The 20,387-nt window shown below is 33.8% G+C and overlaps 5 protein-coding genes and 1 long non-coding RNA gene across 8 annotated transcripts; 2 read left to right on the top strand and 4 right to left on the bottom strand.

The window, feature by feature from the left end:
- Positions 1-1,130: 1,130 nt before the first annotated feature.
- Positions 1,131-2,614, top strand: BNAC06G35400D. Of its 3 annotated transcripts, XM_048761435.1 has the most exons (4): positions 1,142-1,454; positions 1,543-1,604; positions 1,721-1,805; positions 2,395-2,614. In XM_048761435.1, exons 1-4 carry the CDS (start codon positions 1,361-1,363, stop codon positions 2,412-2,414), a joined length of 261 nt encoding a protein of 86 aa, XP_048617392.1. In that variant the 5' UTR covers positions 1,142-1,360; the 3' UTR covers positions 2,415-2,614. The 3 variants fall into 3 exon arrangements, with proteins under 3 accessions (XP_022560476.2, XP_048617392.1, XP_013701125.2); XM_022704755.2 differs by lacking the exon at positions 1,721-1,805 and having other exon boundaries at positions 1,131-1,454; XM_013845671.3 differs by lacking the exon at positions 2,395-2,614 and having other exon boundaries at positions 1,156-1,454; positions 1,721-1,974.
- Positions 2,615-3,051: 437 nt separating this feature from the next.
- LOC106405742 (geranylgeranyl diphosphate reductase, chloroplastic-like) lies at positions 3,052-5,295 on the top strand. Its single transcript, XM_013846278.3, has 3 exons — positions 3,052-3,826; positions 4,428-4,824; positions 4,887-5,295. Exons 1-3 carry the CDS (start codon positions 3,128-3,130, stop codon positions 5,189-5,191), a joined length of 1,401 nt encoding a protein of 466 aa, XP_013701732.2. The 5' UTR covers positions 3,052-3,127; the 3' UTR covers positions 5,192-5,295.
- LOC106405743 (protein RKD2-like) lies at positions 4,916-6,626 on the bottom strand. The gene is made up of 4 exons (XM_048761434.1): positions 6,298-6,626; positions 6,059-6,192; positions 5,664-5,980; positions 4,916-5,588 (listed from the first exon to the last, which is right to left on the bottom strand). The coding sequence occupies exons 1-4, from the start codon at positions 6,369-6,371 to the stop codon at positions 5,289-5,291; spliced, it is 825 nt and encodes a 274-aa protein (XP_048617391.1). The 5' UTR covers positions 6,372-6,626; the 3' UTR covers positions 4,916-5,288.
- A 1,497-nt stretch (positions 6,627-8,123) lies between these two features.
- LOC125589140 lies at positions 8,124-8,949 on the bottom strand. The gene is made up of 2 exons (XR_007325323.1): positions 8,664-8,949; positions 8,124-8,583 (listed from the first exon to the last, which is right to left on the bottom strand). It is a non-coding gene; the product is annotated as an uncharacterized LOC125589140 (long non-coding RNA).
- A 5,065-nt stretch (positions 8,950-14,014) lies between these two features.
- Positions 14,015-16,632, bottom strand: LOC125589141 (putative receptor-like protein kinase At3g46340). Its single transcript, XM_048761436.1, has 5 exons — positions 15,536-16,632; positions 15,291-15,419; positions 15,134-15,199; positions 14,645-14,834; positions 14,015-14,463 (listed from the first exon to the last, which is right to left on the bottom strand). Exons 1-5 carry the CDS (start codon positions 15,750-15,752, stop codon positions 14,064-14,066), a joined length of 1,002 nt encoding a protein of 333 aa, XP_048617393.1. The 5' UTR covers positions 15,753-16,632; the 3' UTR covers positions 14,015-14,063.
- Positions 15,790-18,437, bottom strand: LOC125588556 (putative receptor-like protein kinase At3g46340). Its single transcript, XM_048759965.1, has 8 exons — positions 18,353-18,437; positions 17,557-18,094; positions 16,744-17,219; positions 16,505-16,649; positions 16,349-16,420; positions 16,203-16,274; positions 16,048-16,125; positions 15,790-15,961 (listed from the first exon to the last, which is right to left on the bottom strand). Exons 1-8 carry the CDS (start codon positions 18,435-18,437, stop codon positions 15,790-15,792), a joined length of 1,638 nt encoding a protein of 545 aa, XP_048615922.1.
- Between the last annotated feature and the right edge of the window lie 1,950 nt (positions 18,438-20,387).

Consider the following 20,387-nt stretch of genomic DNA (forward strand, 5'->3'; position numbering starts at 1 on the left):
AGGCCCAAATAGGTTATAGCCAATTTTGCTCAGTTGACTCTTGTAGAAAGGACGAAAAGGTATATATGCTTAAGTAAGCAATGATGTCTCTCTCAACTCTCAAGTACATAAACAAGGCTTTCACCTTTTTGTACTTTTGTAGTGTGTGTTATGAAACAAATTGATAAGTTATGTTTTGAACATTACAGGAAACTGGAGAGCCGGCAAAACCTCACTGTATAGTATATCTCTGTCTTTATCATAAGATCTGTTGATTTGTGAAACATATTGAGCTGCAACATCTTCCAGATTGTACATGCCCTGAAAAAGACTTTTATGAAACTGGATCGTAATGTTAATAATATACACGTTTTTTTTTCTTCCCGTAAATTGATTATATTAAACATTTGGTGGAATACACAGTTGTAATACAAGAGCCGGCGAAACATGTTGATATCCCCGGAAACAAAAATCCATAGAAGAGACACTAAAACCCATACGAGAGCACCAAACACCGGACTAAAACACACCTTAAACAAACTCAAATTTTTACAACTAGACCTTCCTATAATCCTTAAACAAACCCATAGATAGCATAGTCAAGACCTAAAATAACTGAAGGCCTAGCACAAGACCATAGTAAACCAAGCGGACAAGTGGAGAAAAAGACTTAACATAACCGAAATCACCTGAACCTCCTGTCCACGATGAAAAGCTAGAACCACGCCGAGTAAGGTAGTATACACTGTTCAGTAAACTTTTTGTCATTATTATACAAAATTCAGTAAACTTTTTGTTATTATTATCCCATGGTATTGTGGTCCTTTGTTTTCCTGCAGTGATTAAACTGTTGAGGTAAGGATGATGGATCAATCATTATGGTTATCCTCCTGGATACTTTAAATTTCTCGAGTTGTTGAATGTCAAAGTCTAATTTGTTCAGTTCAAGAACAGGGGCTGATTAACCAAGTAGCGGTTCTTACGAGCTCAGGTTATAGAGTGTCATAGAATACTGAAATGAAACTTTGGAGCTTTCCGGAGTATCATCTTTATATTTCTTTTGTTTTAGACTTTCAGTCGTGTTAAAAATGATATTCAGGAGTTTTGTATATATGTGTGTGTCAGTGTGTATTATAAAATACAACACTAGTGCTTAAATATTTTTATTTTGATGAGCATCATGTGATGTCTCCAACACAAAAGGCTTATTTCCACAAGCAACGGTAGAGATCAAAAGAACTCCACAATCCGCTCTACTTAAATATCTATATCTTCATCCACCATAAATCCTGATCCTAGCACACATAGTTGTTGTTATATAAATCAGACAAACCTTTGCTTGAAGAAACAGAACACATCATCTGTCTTTAAGAGAAATTAGATGGCGAGAAGACAACTCTTTCTACTTCAAGTATTCTTGGTTTTAGCTGTGCTGTCTATTGTGATCGCATCGATGCCTGTCCTAGTCATTGCAAGTCTGTAATACTTCTATCTCATTCTCTCCTCAAGTTTATTCTTCTTCTTCTTATTCTGTTTCTTTCTTACAATTCTTGCTTATTGCAGGAACTGATAAACCGATAGACTGTGAAACCAAGGGACAACAACTGAATCAGATTAGCTACCTGGTAAGAATCTACTCCATATACACACACACACGCATACAGTGGGAGCAAAAAATGGAATATCTTCTGTTTTTTATTCTTGTTCTTGCTTTTTTTTGGTCTATAATTGTTTCCACTAGAGACGAAATGAAATGGATCCTAAGATAAGAACAAGGACACGGAGGTTGATGAATGTTGTGGAGATTAACGATTATCCAGGATCAGGTGCTAACAGCCGCCACACTCGACCATACTGTCCTGATTGCTAATTCCAGTTTCTTGTAACTTAGAGCAGCTTTTGAAACTGTAATAATCACACTCTATATATGATATCTATCAAGATATAACATGATGGAATCTTAATCTAAAAGACGACATGAAGATGTCAGATACTTTTTTAAAGTCTCGATCTTTATGAAACCCATGTCTGAAAAGGTTACCTTTTCATTCAGTTTTAAAAATAAAACAACCCCACACCAAACTTAGCTAAGTAAGGTCATCCACTGAAATACACAAAGGGTTTTGCTCTGTTTTTCACCTTTTAAATACCCCTTGTTTTGTTAATTAGCATTTTATGTACTTAATCTTCTCCACAGATAATTATTTTTTGTTTGTTTTGTTTTGGTGGAGAGACAATGAGAAAAAATACAATATTTTGTAGTTGGTCACAAATATTAAATGACATAAAATTTTATCTAGAATAGCAAAAACATCATTTATTATGAAACAAAATAATTTTTTTAATTTTTTTAAGCCCCTCTTAAAGTGATACAAAGGAGTATTTACTTCTGTCTTTGCACAATGTCTGATGCAGGGATACATGGGCACGAGTAAGCCCAATGGACTGAAGAAAATACTCAGGCCCGAAGACAATAAGACCATTCAGTGGTCATCTGGCCAAAAGTGAAAATTGAACCGTTGAAAATTGATGGCCATTGCGGTTATAAGTTAAAGTTGTTTCTAACCAATACAGAGTAAGCAGAGAAAAAGAAAATCTCAACCATACGCTAAAATAAAATAAAATAAAAATGAAATAAAGCGTTAAGTTTCCTTCTCTCTCTAATTGTACTGTGAAAAAATTACTTGGAATAACTTTTGAACCCAAAAATCATAAATGTGTGGACCTAAAGTCCTACGGATACTTGACATGCCCATGAAATAACCTAAAATCTTACGGATACTTGCCATGCCCATGAAAGACATCAAGAGACGACAAAATAGTTACATTACTATCCTACGTGGCCAATACCCATGCCTATGAAGACATAACAAGATGGTTACATTACAATCCCATGTGGCTAAAACGCAGCCGTTTGCTCCACAAAATGGGAGCCACAGATAAAAGAAACAACCCAAACCCGTAACTCTATCCACATCTCATCACCACCGTCTATTATTCAATCTAACGGTCTCTACACCTTGGGAATCTCCGACCATATCTAATCCACTAAAACAAAAGTACATTTAAAACAAAACACAATACTCAGAACTCGAGGAAGAGAGAAGAAGAACACACTCCATTGCTTAGTGTTCACTGTAGTACAACAATGGCGACATTCGCACTCAAATCCTTCACCGGACTTCGTCAGTCCTCACCGGACCAGATTAACTTCGTCTCCCATGTTCCGTCGTCCCTCTCTCGCTCCCAGCGACGGACCTCTCTCAAAGTAACCGCATCAAGAGCCAGTCCCAAGCTCGCCAACCGCAGCCTCCGCGTCGCCGTCATCGGCGGAGGCCCGGCAGGAGGAGCCGCCGCCGAGACTCTCGCTCAGGGAGGCATCGAGACGATCCTCATCGAGCGCAAGATGGACAACTGCAAGCCCTGCGGCGGCGCGATCCCTCTCTGCATGGTCGGAGAATTCAACTTGCCGCTAGACATCATCGACCGGAGGGTCACCAAGATGAAGATGATCTCTCCGTCCAACATCGCCGTGGACATTGGCCGTACGCTCAAGGAGCATGAGTACATAGGTATGGTGAGGAGAGAGGTTCTTGACCAGTACCTGAGGGAGAGAGCGGAGAAGAGTGGGGCTACTGTAATCAACGGTCTCTTCCTCAAGATGGATCTACCGGAGGAATGGGACTCGCCGTACGTGTTGCATTACACGGAGTATGATGGGAAGACGGGAGCTACGGGACAGAAGAAGACGATGGAGGTTGACGCCGTTATCGGAGCTGACGGAGCTAACTCTAGAGTTGCGAAGTCTATCGGTGCCGGAGACTATGACTACGCCATCGCGTTTCAGGTCAGAGTCTTTCCCTTTACGTAGTTTGATGAGAATCAATGGAGTTGCTCAAAAAAAAAAAGATGAGAATCAATGGTCTGGTCATAGAGAACCGAAAATCTAACCGTAACCGACCAAAAAAAACAAAACCAAACCGGAAACTCTCAATTATCCAACTGAACCGAAAATAAAAAAATTGAACCAAAATATCCTTTGAAATAGTACTTATAAACCGAACCAATCCGAAAACCCTGAAATATCAAAATATTGAAAATTATCTTTATATTTAATCTGAAAAAATCTGATTTTCCCCAATTTATCGAAATTATTAGAAAACCGAAACGAAACCGAAACCAGTTCGAATACGAAATATTGTGTATATTAGCTGGTTTCTATCATTGTTATCCGAACCAAGAACTAAAATAACCAAACCAAAATCGAGTGACTATCAAAAATAACCAAACCAAAATCGACTGAATTTTGAAAATAAGCAAACAGTTTTTGTATCTTTAGAACCCAAAAACCAAGAACCAAAAAACCGAACCGGAAAACATATAACCAAACACTTAGGCCTAATCATGTTCTTACGGAACTGAATGTCTGAAAATTTTGAAACTTTCAGGAGAGAATCAGAATCCCAGATGACAAGATGACGTACTACGAGGATCTAGCTGAGATGTACGTCGGTGATGACGTGTCGCCAGACTTTTACGGGTGGGTTTTCCCTAAATGCGACCATGTAGCTGTTGGAACGGGCACCGTTACTCACAAAGGTGACATCAAGAAGTTCCAGCTCGCGACAAGAAACAGAGCCAAGGACAAGATTCTAGGAGGCAAGATCATCCGCGTGGAGGCTCACCCTATTCCGGAACACCCGCGACCACGCAGACTCTCCAAGCGTGTGGCTCTTGTTGGTGATGCTGCAGGGTACGTGACTAAATGCTCCGGTGAAGGGATCTACTTCGCTGCAAAGAGTGGAAGAATGTGTGCTGAAGCCATCGTTGAAGGCTCACAAAATGGTAAAGACATCACATTTTGTCTTTATGTGTGTTTGCGTGTTTAAGTGTTTTTATTGCAACAGGTAAGAAGATGATTGACGAGAGTGATTTGAGGAAGTACTTGGAGAAATGGGACAAGACGTACTTGCCTACGTACAGGGTGCTTGATTTGTTGCAGAAAGTGTTTTACAGATCTAATCCGGCTAGAGAAGCGTTTGTTGAAATGTGCGGTGATGAGTACGTTCAGAAGATGACGTTTGATAGTTATCTGTACAAGAGGGTCGCACCGGGTAGTCCTTTGGAGGATTTGAAGTTGGCTGTGAACACCATTGGGAGTGTGTTTAGAGCTAATGCTCTAAGGAGAGAGATTGAGAAGCTAAATGTTTAAGCTTAATGTATTGTCCTTAAAAATTATCAGTTATGTTTTTGTTGAATGATCAGATCAGTGGCTTTAAAATCCAAATCCTTAATAAAAAAAAGATTTTTCACAAACCACTAAACTCACTTGTGAAACCACACAAGAGATACTTCACTTCTTCATCGCTTTCCTCCTCGCTAAGGACAGAGCCGCTGCTTGAACAAGAAGGTATTGACATCTCTGACTTGAGACTATTCTTCTTCTTCATCTTGTGTGTAGCCTTGAAACAAGCTTGTCTAAGCCTCTTTGTCTTGTCGCTAAACTCCAAATCCGGATTCTCTTCGATCCTCCTCCTCTCATCCTCAAGTATCTCTACTGCGTTCTTGAATATTCCTGCTTTCTCTCCGCCTTGCATCTTCTGCCGCTCCTAATCACATATGATTAAATAAAAATCACTCACAGTAATAAAGACACAATTTAATAAAAAGTGTTATTAATATACCTTGACGTTACTAATAAGAGCTAGTAAGCTCATGAGTTTGCGATGAGGCCATCTACGAAAACCAAGTTCGCGACATCTTCTTTTCAGAAGAGTTAAACCAACGTCAAGGTCCATTGCGGCTTGAGTTATTGGCATATAGAAGTAGCGAGAGATAGTCTCCATAGACAATGCCTTTGAAGCTGGAAAGGTTGTGTAGGTAGTAATATCGCTGATGATTCTCACGTTATGTTCTCTGTTGAGTTTCCTCTTCTTAGTATTCATGTCCACGTCATATTCTCCTCTGTTCTGCTCTGCAGAGCTGTATGAGTCGAGTACATCTTCAAGACAAAAGCAAAATCTATGAGACCTCTATGTGTTTACATATATATAACAACTATGCAAACGATGCGTTATACCTTGAGACAAGGGTTCAAGGTCAGGTAATGACAGAGAAGGTGTAGGCAAATGAAAAGCTTGAGAAGCGAAGTTGTTATGGAGAGGAAGAAGCTCTTCTTCCCAATCAAATGAAGGAAACGTTAACGAGCTGCGTCTGCCAAATAATAGAGAATACATTATATTACAAGAAAACAACAAATTAAGCTATTTTAGCAACAAAAAAAACAAATTAAGCTAAGCAAAAGATTCTGAAACTGACATGTGATCATCAAAGGATGGTGAATATGTTAGAAATGAGAAGGGCTTCTCTTCCTTGAGTTTATGATCAACCATTGTAGAGCAGCGAGAGAGATAGAGAGGAGGTTGTGTTGTGAAGCTGCATGAGGGAGAAACGATATATTTAGATATATTTATATACAGAGAGAGTGGAGAAGAGAAATGAAGTGATGATGAATCTATTAGAGGACGTGGGGTGACGGCTAATTGATTGCACTGTTAAATTTGGAGTTACGAGATAGATATGATTAATAGTAATTATAGGGGGCGTTTAGGTTTGGATTAGACTTCTCTTCTCGTCTCTCCATGCATATATCATACATGCATGCAATCACTTTTGAGTTTTTGAGTAAAAAGTACTATATATAATACCATACACATATATGTGCATGTACATGTTCATATATATATATGCACATACACATCAGAATGATTATGATTGTACATAATTAGCAGCCAATAACTGAATAGTATCAATATGTACTAATAATTACAATCCAGGTTGTAACGTATGGATAAAATTTTATTATAGATCATGGCTAGGGATGGGCAAAAAACCCGGATCCGAACCGAACCCGATCCGAAAAAATAGTATCAAACCCGAACCAAAATTGATTAAATATCCGAACGGGTTCAAAATTTTGGTATTTAAAGAACAGAAACCGAACCCGACCCGAACCGAAGTATCTCGGATACCCGAAATAGATTTATATACCTAAGTATTACTTATTTTTAGATTTAATATATATTAAAAACATCCAAAATATATAAGATACTTTTAAGTTATCTAAAATACTTGAAAATGTACATAAATAGTCAAAAGTAAATGTCTAAAATAGCAAAAATATATTCAAAACACCAAAATGTTTAAAATATCTATTGATTTTCTATCCAAATATTCAAATCAAACCAACTTATATGTTATTTTTAGGCATTTTGACATATATTATACAAATTTATATGTAATATATTATTTTGTTTTATAGATTTTGAGAAATTTTAAGCATATAATGATATTAAAATTTTAAAAATAATTTAAATGGGTTATCCGAACCCGAACCGAACCCGCAAAGATCCGATCCAAACCCGAACCGAAATTTAAAAATATCCGAATGGGGTTGAAATCTTTAAACCCGAAAACCCGAAATCCGATTAGATCCGAACCGAACCCGAATGGGTACCCGAACGCCAACCCCTAATCACGGCCGTCTTTATATTTCTCTTTTTCCTCCTTGATTATAACTTTATTAGTGAAGTAACCAAAAAAGTTTGTACTCCACAAAAATAACGGTCCAAAACAATCAATAATATTCACAACCAATGTTATTGAAATGTTTGAAACAAATTATGTGTTAATTTTTATTCGCAACCCTATTCTATGACATTTTTTTTCATATTCTATGACATATATAACCAATATATTTTGTTAATTTAAATTCATATAATAAATTAATAATAACGTTAACATGCATGAATAAGATTATAACATATTTTGGCGTTGAATCCTGAATCAACAAGAATATTTGATGCTTTGACGTCTTTGCATGAATTGGTCCTTAGCTTCATGCAAAAACATATCTCTCCTGCAGAACGAATTGCAACTTTGTGACCACGAAGGAACATTGGAACCTCTTAGAATGTTTGAGTAACAATAATTTAGTTAGTAATGCCGAGAAATAACATGAAGTGATTGATTTTAGAAAAGCTTCTTTACACGCTTATTTGTTGTTATTGGTACTAACGGTTTCGTCTGCCAAGGAGCTAGTACCCAATCATACACAGGTAAAAGATCTTCAGTAGAGTAGCGACAAGAGACGATAACAACAAAATGATTTTAAAGAAGCTTACAAGCAACACTCGTTTCACTCTGCCCATGATTTTCTTTTACAACATTATGTTTTTTTGTCTGTTTTTATTTTCTATTTATAAGTCAAAGCCCAACGAAGTACTAAACCCAATACAAAGTAATAGAAGACCTAAACAACAATCTATATCTACAAAATTCTATGGGTCATAAGCCCAATAGAGAAAACCATAGAGGAAGTTAAGTGACACTTGCCACCACGTACACAATCAACTGACAATTCTGAAAACACGCGTCAAGATAGAGAGCCACCACCTCCACTGGAAAGAGTCACGTCAGAGTTCCGCCATCAGCGAAAACAGATCGGTGAAAGACCAAAAAAGCAGTCTTCATGTAAGGTCAGAATCATCGCTTCAGGAGAGATATACCACTGTCTTCGATCGATACAAAAGAACTCCGATCTTCCTGCATGAACGAACAACCATCTTTAATGATAAAGATTAGCTTGAAGATGAGATGGTGAAAACGATGTAACAAAATCACACTTTCCGGGAGACGAACTCCGGTGAAGGCAACGTTGAGAGAACCATCACTTCTAGGAGTCAAAAGCCTGAACCATCAGAAAACATAAATCAGAAGAGTCCGATGATGAAAAAAAAATCCAGATGGTGAAAGCTCTTCTTCTCAAAGATCTGAAATTGATAAGAAGAATAGGATTCGAGAGAGGACTCTCTCTCTAAAAATAAGAGAGAAGCCGGCTATGAAGTATATTTAGAAAGTTTTACACTACATTATCTACTTCCTTTATTAATTAAAGAACTGAATTATTTATTTAGTGATGCAAATAATACATTTTTATCATATTATCTAATCTATTAATTTAGGATCCTATTTTTATTTACTATTAACAAGTCAAAGTAAGACCACTTAAATAATTAGTTAATATGATATATTTGATTATTTACATTAATAATAAACCAATTATAATTTATTTTTTTAATTATAATAAAATCTGTTGAAAAAAATCTAACAAAATCTTACTAAAAATTTAAGTATTTTTATAAAATAATACATTAATTAATTTCATAAGTAGTAATATAAAATTATTATAAATTAATATTAATTAAAATTTTATTCTAAAACAAGAAAATTAAAATTTTATACTATTTTTATAAATTTATAATATATTCTGTATTATATAAAAATAGAAGTGATTTATGAATTATATATGACAAAATTATATTAAATAGGTAAATTAACAAGTTTTATTTTTTAAATTTTTTCATTTCAATAAATTATCACTCATCATTAAAATGTGTTAAAATTAATAAACTATATAATATTTTTGTACAAAAATAGTTTAAAATTTTATATCTACAACTATATATTATCTTTTTTTATTTATTTTGAAACTCACAACAATATATTATTTAAAAAAAATTATATACAAAAATATAATAGTATATAATAACCTTAATTCATATACTACTTAAAAATATTTTATTAGAAAACTGTGAAATTTAAATTATTCATTTAAAATATTAATGACAAATAAAATTTAAATTATAAATTTACTTATTTTAATTATAAAAATAGTTTTATGAAATAATGTATTAATGCAGTAACAAAAGCATACTCAAAATTCATGTAATCTCCCAAACTCGAAAATAGTTATGTAATTTTCTAAAGTTTTTTTTTTGAAAAATATATAATTTTGAAAATAAATATTCAAACTCAAAATGATAATATTTCAAATTTTACAAAAGATAAAATCATAGATAATAAATAATAATTTTTTGAAATGCACCACGAAAAAACAATCTATAAATGTTGTAAATATTAAAGTAATCTTATGTTTAGAAATATTAATTAAAAAAAAACATAATATCATGACATCCAAAAATATTCTATATCAATAAAATTTACTAAAATAATATGATAAATGCTACTATGTATAAAATTTACTAAAATAATAGGGCTATAATATTTAAACAAAATAGTGTTTTTACATATAAATCTCTTAAAATACTAAAATGATATATGTTAAAGTATATTTTAAAAACACAACATCTAAATATAAATAAATAATTTTTAAAAATGTATTATATGCAAATATATAAATTAAAGAAAAAAATATTTTGAAGGAGGTTCTCTATTTAATTATTTCATATTGTTATTTTATTGTATCTAATTTAAAAATATATTCGTAAGTAATATAAGTTAATAAGTAAAATGAATTAAACAAATCACTATATATTAATAATGCAGAATAAGAAATATAAACAATAATATTATAAAATTACACAATATATAATACTAAAGTGGAATATATATATATATTTAAAATATTGTAATAATATCAAATAAAATTTATAAAATGAAAAAAAGTAGCCGCACATGCATGTCAAAATCTAGTTACTTGATTAATTTTACACTTTATTATTATTATTATTATTATTTTCTCAATGTTCTATAAATGATACTTTATTATTTATATAATAATGAGTACAATCATCTAATCTATTAAAATAGAGTCCTATTTGAAATTACCATGACATATTTTAAATTTGGGCTTATTAAACAATGTTGTGACTAAATATTTAGACACTTTCTATTATACCATATTTAATAACTTTTGTATTTATTTTTATCTACATTTACGTTACACTAGATTTACCCTATTAAATTAATAAGTAGCTACGACATAAATAAAAAATTGCTCACCAGAATTGATTGAATGATTGATTACACTTAGATTTAGTTTCTCATTTTCTGGGTTTTTGATTATTAAAATCAATATTCTTTCAATTTGATTTAGAAAAAAAAATCTTTTTGATTCCTGGCTTTTGATTATTAGTTGTTGATATTCAAATGCATGATCAGGGTTCATAGATTCATTGGTAGTTAAATCTGGGAAACAAAAGTTGCTGATTTGGTTTAAGATTCCAAGAACAGATCGTTAGATATCTCAGTCTTCTCCATGTTTGTTTTCGCTTTCCTTCAGAAACTCAGTTAGGGCGGATTTTGTAAATTGTAATCATGTGACCGCTTTGTCTTCGGGAGTTTCCAGTGGATTTAATAGTTTCATTTAAGCGTCATGATCCAAATCTCCACCGAGGTTTGATCTTAGTGGCTTATTTAATTGATTTCTTAATAATCCACAGGACCAATAAGCTTCATGCATGATCATCTCACATCGACTCTGTTTTTTTTCTCCTGATTTATGATCCTTGATTATGGGTTTCTTAATAAGATCCTTTTCCGATGATTCCTTATTCCGTCACAAGAGAAATGGAAACACATTAATCAAATGATCTCCACACGTGTTATTTCTTATATAATTGGTGTGATCTAATATTTTAACAAAGCTTCAGTCTTAAATTAATTTATATTTTTAGTTTTTTCACAAGAAAGGTATGGTGATATAGAGAATGAATAATACGACACCTTAACCGTCAAAACTGATACTTTCGAACCAAAACTAACATTCAAAAGACAACTTAGCAGTTTTTTTTCTTTTTTGTATCATCAATTTCTTTTGGGAATATGAGTAAAGAAGTCTTAAACTTTTTCCTGGTTTAATTTTGTCTTAGGCAAGGGCGGTTCATCAAGACGAGAATAGTGGAGATTCTCAAGCTACTAAAATATTTTGTTCACATTGCAACTGTTTCTTTGGTTTGTTGTTTACTGGAATCCTGATGATTTAAAAGTTATGTTTTTTTGGTTCAAGGTGATAGGATCAGTTCTTGCGATTAAACATATTACTCACATTTTTCCTGAGATTGAAAAAGTTCTGAAACTATTAGTAGCAAATTAGCAATCAATTACGGTGCGTACTAACCCAATGTGATACTAACATTTTCATAATACTGTTTTCAATGGGACTATCAAGAAAGATCCCAAGAAGTTTATCAATGAAGATTTGGATTAGTAGTACTGCTAAGTTAACTCTCCATGTTCTTGGAGCTAATTTTACCGCCTCCAGGTGGATGCAAGAACCCAGCAGCGGTATGAACTTATACACACAAAATGGAGTTTTTTTGTGATTGATTTTCAAACAAAAGTTGATGTTTGTCTTTATCTCTTCGGTTTATTGAGTGTTTGCTTGGAATGATACCTTTGCAGGTTATCAGATGGGCTTATGCACCCGGTAAACTTATGCACCCGGTGAACGTATAACAAAATACATTTTCTTTTGCAGAATTATATTACTGCCAAAAAATAACTTGAAGGTAAGTGCAGTGTAAAATAAATATTTAAATTAAATGGCCACCAAAACAAATCAAAACTACTATTATTTACACAACATAACAAAAATAATTTAGTTTTTTCATAAGATAACAAATCTATAATTATAAATGAAAATCTGTGTGGGCTACCCTAAATTTTCTTCCGATTATACCTTGCATATATTCATAAATATGTATCTTACATGATATTATTAATTTTACATTATGATTTGCATCAAATGATTATGAGACATATTCCTCTCATAAACATATTAAAATATAAATAATTAGTTTCAACAACCACCATTATATAGTGACTTATTTGCCAAAAATATAGCTACTTAATCCTTATTTAGACTAAAAATAGTTAATATTTTAAAATGATATGGATATATTTTGATCACAAGTGTTGAATATACATACTACCTTTATAAAGTAGAGGTACATAATTAATATATATTTTCTGACTTGGTATATAATCTTGAGATATACCAATTTTTAAAACATATATTAAAAACATTCAATAACACAAAATAAAAAAAATCAGAAAATGTAACCAAAATATAGCTACCTAAATCATAATCGAATCAAAAATTACATATCTCTATTTAGACCTAAGTGCTCTAACTGAACTCAAATTTTTATCGGATTCTTAACATCGTTATTTAAACTAAACCAAAATCCAAAATAACTAAACTCAAATTTAAGCCAAATTCATAAATAACATAACGGCTCATATATTTCTTAAACTAAAATCCAAATATTGTAACCAAACTAGAATCAAACTGAAAACCAAAAATACAATTTGGAAGTAAACCGAAATTTATAAAATATCATCAAATCATAAAATAATAATTTAAAAAGGCTAATTATAAATAATCAAGCGCAAGCGCGCAGATCAGAATCTAGTTTATATATAAATTAGATAGACAACGATCCACGCAATATATATTACTACCTCCGTTCCTGAAAGTAAGATGTTTTAGATTTTTTTCTTGTTCCACAAAGATAGATTTTCTATATTGTTAAGGTACTTTTTTATACTTTTGAGGAACATTAATTGAGAATATTTGAATTGATTAAATTTCATTGGTGGAAAGTTATTGGAAAGTGTATAATAAAGTAAAAAGTAAATTAAATTATAAACAATTATTAAATTCTTAATAAGCGTGCATACTCTAGAAAATCTTACTTTCAGGAACAGAGAGAGTATTTTATACGATCAAAATATATTTCAAACCGACTTCAATTCCCGTCACTTTTGTCTTGTATTATATGGGTTCTGTCATGACGCTCGGCCCATATCCATATTCCTTTTTCCTTGCTCTTCAACATGTATTCGATTCGGTTCAAGTAGATGATTGTCTTTGATAATGGTCTAAAGTTTTGTAAAACAAAAAACCCTGATATTCGAAAACATGTTATTATTCGTTAATTTATCATGCACAAAAGCGTTCAAGAACAAATTTAAAGTGTGAATTGTTGCATCAGTTTCTTAAGTAGTCATCATCATTGGCGGCTCTGGTCTTTGTTCCGAAGAAGTAGCCTACTAATGTGGAACTGCGGAAAATAAGTGTAAAAAGAATAAATTATGACAATATATTCAATTACACGATATCAAAAGAGTGCTATATATTTCCTCTCATTTTTTTCTTTATGATGTCACTCCAAAAAAAAAAAAATACCAGTAACACAGACAATGATTCTTTGCAAATACTACCTTGCACTAGGCAAACCCTTGGTGTCACAGCTCATGCTTACTTCAGGGGAACTTTGAGAGTCCATGTCTTGATCTTTACTTTTCATCGAGATTTCAGAAGTAAGACACTCTTTTAACTCGAAAGCAACTTGGGACATGTTTGGTCGTTTTTCTGAAGAAGGGTTTGCACACAACATAGCCAACTCAAGAGCTCTCCAGGCAGAATGAGAGCTGTAATCACCATGAAGGTTAAGATCCATGATTCCAGTAATATCTCCTCTATTAAGCATAAATGCTGTCCATTCTCCTATGTGTGACTTTTCACGAGTTTGGTCAAGCACGCGTTGGTTTGTGATTATCTCCAATAATAAAATTCCAAAACTATAAACATCACTCATTTCCGCCAATCGACCTGTTCTGTAATATCTAGCAAGGCAAAAAAGACAAGAGTAAGGTACATGTACATTTATTTAAAGATGAAGATGAACATTCTCACAAAGTTTACATTGGTGTGCATTATTATTTTAAACTTTGTTTTGACACATCAGGGTTATACATATATAAGAAGTTGTACTTTGGGTAGAATAAAAATACTTACTCGGGATCAAGATATCCAGGGGTACCAGCAACATCAGTCGAAACATGATACTCATCTCCGAATTGGAAAGATCTGGAAAGTCCAAAATCCGCAAGTTTGGCAGAGAATTTCTCATCCAACAATATATTTGTACTTTTGACATCTCTATGCACCATCGATGGCCGACATCCATTATGTAAGTACTCTAGTCCTACAAACATTGTACATTCTCATTTTTACTTGTGTATGATCTCTAAAAACCATTTTTAAGATATATGAATAATTTAGTAAAATATTCAAATATTCGAGATTGAAAGATGTTACCTTCGTCATTGTAACAGACTGGGATAGAGTATTTCAATGTAAAAGAGGAGAAATGGTTCATTATATTTAAGTAAAATTAGAACTCTATACTATTTGTATTTGAAGATTTATGTCCATTATTGATGACATGGAATGTTATGTAATTAAAACGACAAGTGAATGACATTATTATGAGGTAGTTCGAACCTAGTGCAGCATCGATGGCTATTTGTAGTCGAGTACTCCACTTCAGAACAGAGCTGCCTTGTTTTCCTATAACAGATTGTGAAATCAGCCATATTGTTATTTTCCCCATAATTTGGCTAAGAAAATGCTTAAGCTATTTATATATTATAATTTTTACCTGACAAATGATGTTTTAGGTCTCCGTTGGACATGTATTCATATATGAGAGCCAAATGATCTCGTTCGTCGCAACATCCGACAAGGCTTACTAAGTTGATGTGGTGAACTCTCAACAAAAGTTCGACCTGTACAACAATGAAAGAATGCATGAAACGCGTTGGTTTAACATTAGAAAATTACGACAGTTTCTTACCTCTGCCTTGAACTCTTTATGGCCTTGTCTTGATGATTGGGAAAGTAGTTTGACGGCTACCTGTTGTGAGCCATTTATGACACCATGATAAACAATGCCAAACCCTCCTTCACCAAGTGGTCTTTCCAAGTTGTTTGTCATTTCCATCACCTCTGAGTAAGTAAATTTTTTTCTTTTCATATCGATTGATATTTCGGATATATTAGTAGATGCAACGTTCGCACTCGGCTTAATTGATGATGGTGGTAGAGCTGTAGAAACCAACATTTAGTACAAGAATATTATAAATATCATGAAATGAGTTTTAGCAAATACCTTCTGAATTTGGTGATTTTTTCTTCTTAAACACAAAAATGAGAACAAGAATCACCATAATAACCAAGGCAGTAGCCGAAGAAACAAATGCAGCAGTTTTTACTGGAAATTTCTTCTCTGTGACACATGAGCCAGATAAACAACGATTCTCTCCATCAACACTACCCAAAAAATGATTTAATTACCGTTAGAATTCTGAATTCATTTGTTGAAGGATTCAAAAAGAAAGGTGTGTGGGAATTCTTACAATAACGTTAGCCCTTCACTTTCTCTTTCAAGAAGGGCTTGTGGGATGAAACCAATCAGATTGTTCTTGCTCAAGTTTCTGTTAAACCAGAGAATAGTCATACATGTAGGTTACATGATCCCAAGAAACTTACATGAGCACTAAAAATAACTTACATGAGCATTAAAGACTTCATATCAGCCAGAAATCCAGGAATTTCTCCAGTGAGATTGTTATTTGACAAGTCCCTGGAGTTTGTAAGAATCAAGTTACTGACATGTATGAATTTTATTTTCTATGAAGTACGAACTATCATACTTACAACTTTTCAAGATGGGTAAGATTTTGAATTGCAGCTGCTATGAATCCTTTCAACCCGCTGGAAGTCAAATTCCTGTTTACAGAAGAAAAAAGTGTAAAGTATCTAGAAAATGTTTTCTTACAATTCTAAAGATGTTGTGCTATATAAATATCTCACAAATAAGTGATTCTTGGTGGTCTAGATGTATCTGTGCTGCTGCAATTTAGATTGTCCCATAAAAACTTCTGGGGGACGCATGGATCTCCTTGCCATGTGATTCTATTCAATCCATATCTTTCTTTGATTTTTCGGATAGCAACAACTGTCAATAGTAGAACAATATATATGTTGTATTTAGCAATGTATATATTTGTGGGAATGCATATATGGAACCTTTGCATGAGTAGTAAGCGTACCATCATTTTCATTTGTTTCCAGTTGGTGAAATTTGACGACGGCATAAAGTTCGATGGCATTGAGAAGAGGTGGGAGAGTAGAGTTTGTAGTTCTTATCAGCTCTAAGTTGCATACTCCTCCTTTGCAAGTGACTGGTGTTGTGGACTTAATTGTCGTGGCCTTCAAATATTCAGGGCTTATCGTTTTGTCAAACTGTTGGTCATTCCAAAAAATATCAAACTCTCTAGATTCATTCATCTGTAATGATTGGACCTCAGAGAAATGGATGTACAAGTAAATTTCGTCGCCAGGGAAATCAAGCTCCTCGGTAATATTAAACCGTGCAGTAGCATTGGCAGGTACAACCGCGGTCTTGAGTACATTCTGTAGTACAGCAAAACCATTGGAGTTGTTTGCTTCCAGAGTGGTGGAAATATGCTTCCACTCTGGATCAAATTTTGGTTCCCATATTCTGTCGCTGACGTCATTTGGGTACCTATGATTCATAAAATATTACTCTCTCTGTTTCAAAATACTTATGTTTTGGGTGTATGCACAAGAATTAAGGTATACACTTTTTTCTAAAAAGTAACATTGAAAATATAAACCAAAATTAATTCAGCCAATCTTTAAAGATAAATATAAAACATCATTGGTCACACATTTTTCAATAAAACTAAGATTAATATAAAAATTCAAAACATCATCTATTTTGAAACATCAAAAACTTTCCAAAACATCAACTATTTTGAAACGTAGGGAGTATGTTATTACTTAATAACTACATAAACTCAAATGAGGATAACGGTTAAGATCATCTAAAAGCGACTTACGACAGAATGGTATCTGAACTGGTAAGATAGTATCGCTTGAAACCCTTCAGTGCGCCAGATTCAGTGATATAAAGATTATTTGCTAGCGGCCTTAGTTCCAAGGATGAAATTATTGGCGTGGTCGGGCCTGTCTTAACAAGACACAAATCCAAGGAGTTTGATCTTGGGATGTAAATGATCTCCTCGGTTTGACCGCTTATCCTTTTCTCTAGGTCTATCATTACCCAAAAGTTAGGACCAACGTATAAGTCAAACTTAGGAGTAATATTAAGACCGTCATAATTTCCATATAGAGCTGTAACTCTCATCAGATAATTGGTCCCTTGCTTCACACTAAGATTATAACAGTTGCGTATCCCTTCTGGAAAGTACCTAAGGGTCACGTATGACTTTAGAGTCTTGGGTAGACTTGCATCGATCCTCCCAATCTTTCCACTTTGGATGAAGTCCGAGTCCGATGAGAACCATAGTCCAGTATCTGGCTCTATATATGGTGACGCTTCACTCGGGGGTAAACCGCAATCCAAACTGATGAACCCTATTACGATATCCAATAGTGTCTTCAGTTAATGGTCACTTTAATTATTCGAGTGTTTTTTTTTCTTCTAAATTTTGTTCACCTTAAGAGTTACAATAATCCAAGATAACGATTGCTGTGTTAAAAGTGACAATTTTGTACTCTTTTTATTTTAAACCACATGCTTTGTGCAGATTTTAGGTCAGGTAACAGTAGATTTTCTACAATGAGAATTCCAAAATTCTTTTAACATATCTCAAAAAATATATAGATACATACCTTCTTGATCTTCAGCTTGAGAAAAGTGAATAACAGCGAAAGTTGCAATAAGTGCGACCAACAAAATCCCACGAGGACTCTCCATATGCTCTTGCTTTCCCAGCAAAATCAAGAATTTCAAGAAAAGTTTAGACCTGTCGATATTTTAAGCAAAAGACGTTACCAAGACAATCCCCTGAAATCGTGCATACATGTCACAGTTTACTCTTTCCACAAAAGGAGGACAGTGTTATATACTCCGTTCTGTAGAGGGCCGGGGGAACCCATGTAAGTTATTGTATTTTCTCGGTCAGAAAATGCTCAACTTGTCTTTAATTTTGATTAAGGTCTTCTTTAATAATGAACATGATTAGTGGCGAAATGCACAGATCGATATGGCTTCAAGTCGTCGTTGACTTAAAATTTTCCGATGTTTCAATCTGTTTATAGGGCATCAACGGTTTCAAGTAGAGGGTGTCCACTCCGGTTTTATTTTGGCTTAAGTTTGACATTTTTTTTGTTTAATATTTGAGTTTTTCGTGAATGTTAGGCTTAATCATGAAGTTCCCTTAAGATAGTTTAGTATCCACTTTACTGTTTTCCAATGCAGTCTTTCGGAGCTTCTTATAAATCTACTAACTATACCTACTGGGTGTGCCAAATCAGGTTTTGAAGCTACCAAAGCATAAATGAGTGATCCTACTGCGCTTGCATTAGAAACTCCACTTAAAAATATGTGGCTGGGGTGATTTGAAACCGGGTCCAATTTCACACTCAGAACAATGTTACCGGTAGAACCACAAGGTCTTTATGCTTATAATTGGCCTAAACTATATATATTTTTCTTCGGGCCCCAAGCACATGTTTGATGGGATTCTATTCAGGCCCGGCCCTGGTTGTATGCCTTAGGTACTTGTTCAATGTATTTCTTGCGATAGTTTAAGATTTTTTTTCTCTTCCCTGATGATATTCATTACAAGAATCCTATTTTAACCTCCTAAATCTTTTATCTCGAATTCAGCCGTCAAGTCTTGCTCTTCTTGATCTCATTTGATTCTTTGACGCTACTGGCATTTCAACCACGTATATCAACATATATACTGACTCATGTATATTCAAGCATGAAACACACATATAAAGAACTTATACTCCTTAAGTATCCATGTTCTTTCATAAAACTATTAAACCTTCAATTATATTGTTTGGAAGACTTTTTGAGTCTCTACACGCACTTGTTCAACCTACATACCATATTCTCCTTACCCTACGGTTGCTTGATATACTATGGATTTTACCACTTCTTATGCCATAGTATATGCCTTATTTAGAGTCTTTATGTTATGTTTGGAGTCTATTTTAGAATCTTACAAGTTTAGGTACGTTCTGGAACATTGTGGAGTTTATGGAGCTAAATGGAGCTTAAAGGAAGCAAAACCCGTAGCTGAAAAAATGAAGAGAAAACAGAGTCGACAAACAGAGGGAGTGTCGGTCGACACTCATCCCTTGATGTCGATCAACACTCACGCGAGAAGGCCTTGCCAGATCAAGATAAAAAATTAGGCACAAAAGTTTCCACAAAATTATAAGAATGCCCATGACGAGTTTTGACATGAAATATATATGTTTATGTCAGTGTCGAGGAAAGAGAGACATATTAGATTTTATTATTCTTAGAAGTTTTTTAAGGTTTGGAGAGAAGGTCTAGGAACTCATTCAGAGTATTGTATTGGAACTCTGGTTTTTCTATCTCTAATTTAATTATGCAATTCATTCTCTTTATCTTTATGTCTTGCTTGATTATGTCTGAGTAGAATTTATGATAGACTTAGGTAGTGCTGGGCATTCGGGTTTTTGGTTCAGGTCGGTTCGGTTTATTTGGTTTTCGGGTTATTCGGGTTGGGATGTTTAGGAACCGTACATTTTTAGGATCGGTTTGGTTCGGATAATGTCGGGTTTGGGTTGGGTTTCTATTTTTTTATAAAACCCGAAATGGAACAGTATTACAAATAATTCGGTTTTGGTTCGGGTTTAAAGCCCAAAAAACCGAAAAACCCCC

The sequence above is a fragment of the Brassica napus genome, chromosome C6 (genome assembly GCF_020379485.1).
Source record: "Brassica napus cultivar Da-Ae chromosome C6, Da-Ae, whole genome shotgun sequence".
NCBI classification, from domain to species: domain Eukaryota; kingdom Viridiplantae; phylum Streptophyta; class Magnoliopsida; order Brassicales; family Brassicaceae; genus Brassica; species Brassica napus.

Excerpts from the sequence above, each read along its gene's own strand:
- LOC106405743 (XM_048761434.1), bottom strand. The coding sequence starts at position 6,371 with ATGGTTGATCATAAACTCAAGGAAGAGAAGCCCTTCTCATTTCTAACA. Across the intron at positions 5,981-6,058 it reads CCTTGAACCCTTGTCTCAAG|ATGTACTCGACTCATACAGC; the intron begins GTATAACGCATC and ends TTTGTCTTGAAG. Across the intron at positions 5,589-5,663 it reads CTCTTATTAGTAACGTCAAG|GAGCGGCAGAAGATGCAAGG; the intron begins GTATATTAATAA and ends ATATGTGATTAG.
- LOC125588556 (XM_048759965.1), bottom strand. The coding sequence starts at position 18,437 with ATGGAGAGTCCTCGTGGGATTTTGTTGGTCGCACTTATTGCAACTTTC. Across the intron at positions 17,220-17,556 it reads AGTTCAGATACCATTCTGTC|GTACCCAAATGACGTCAGCG; the intron begins GTAAGTCGCTTT and ends TATGAATCATAG. Across the intron at positions 16,421-16,504 it reads CCACCAAGAATCACTTATTT|GAATTTGACTTCCAGCGGGT; the intron begins GTGAGATATTTA and ends TTCTGTAAACAG.
- LOC125589141 (XM_048761436.1), bottom strand. The coding sequence starts at position 15,752 with ATGTTGGTTTCTACAGCTCTACCACCATCATCAATTAAGCCGAGTGCG. Across the intron at positions 14,835-15,133 it reads AGCCATCGATGCTGCACTAG|GACTAGAGTACTTACATAAT; the intron begins GTTCGAACTACC and ends CAATGTTTGTAG. Across the intron at positions 14,464-14,644 it reads CCTGGATATCTTGATCCCGA|AACAGGTCGATTGGCGGAAA; the intron begins GTAAGTATTTTT and ends TAGATATTACAG.
- BNAC06G35400D (XM_013845671.3), top strand. The coding sequence starts at position 1,361 with ATGGCGAGAAGACAACTCTTTCTACTTCAAGTATTCTTGGTTTTAGCT. Across the intron at positions 1,455-1,542 it reads GCCTGTCCTAGTCATTGCAA|GAACTGATAAACCGATAGAC; the intron begins GTCTGTAATACT and ends TGCTTATTGCAG. Across the intron at positions 1,605-1,720 it reads TGAATCAGATTAGCTACCTG|AGACGAAATGAAATGGATCC; the intron begins GTAAGAATCTAC and ends TGTTTCCACTAG.
- LOC106405742 (XM_013846278.3), top strand. The coding sequence starts at position 3,128 with ATGGCGACATTCGCACTCAAATCCTTCACCGGACTTCGTCAGTCCTCA. Across the intron at positions 3,827-4,427 it reads ACTACGCCATCGCGTTTCAG|GAGAGAATCAGAATCCCAGA; the intron begins GTCAGAGTCTTT and ends TGAAACTTTCAG. Across the intron at positions 4,825-4,886 it reads CGTTGAAGGCTCACAAAATG|GTAAGAAGATGATTGACGAG; the intron begins GTAAAGACATCA and ends TTATTGCAACAG.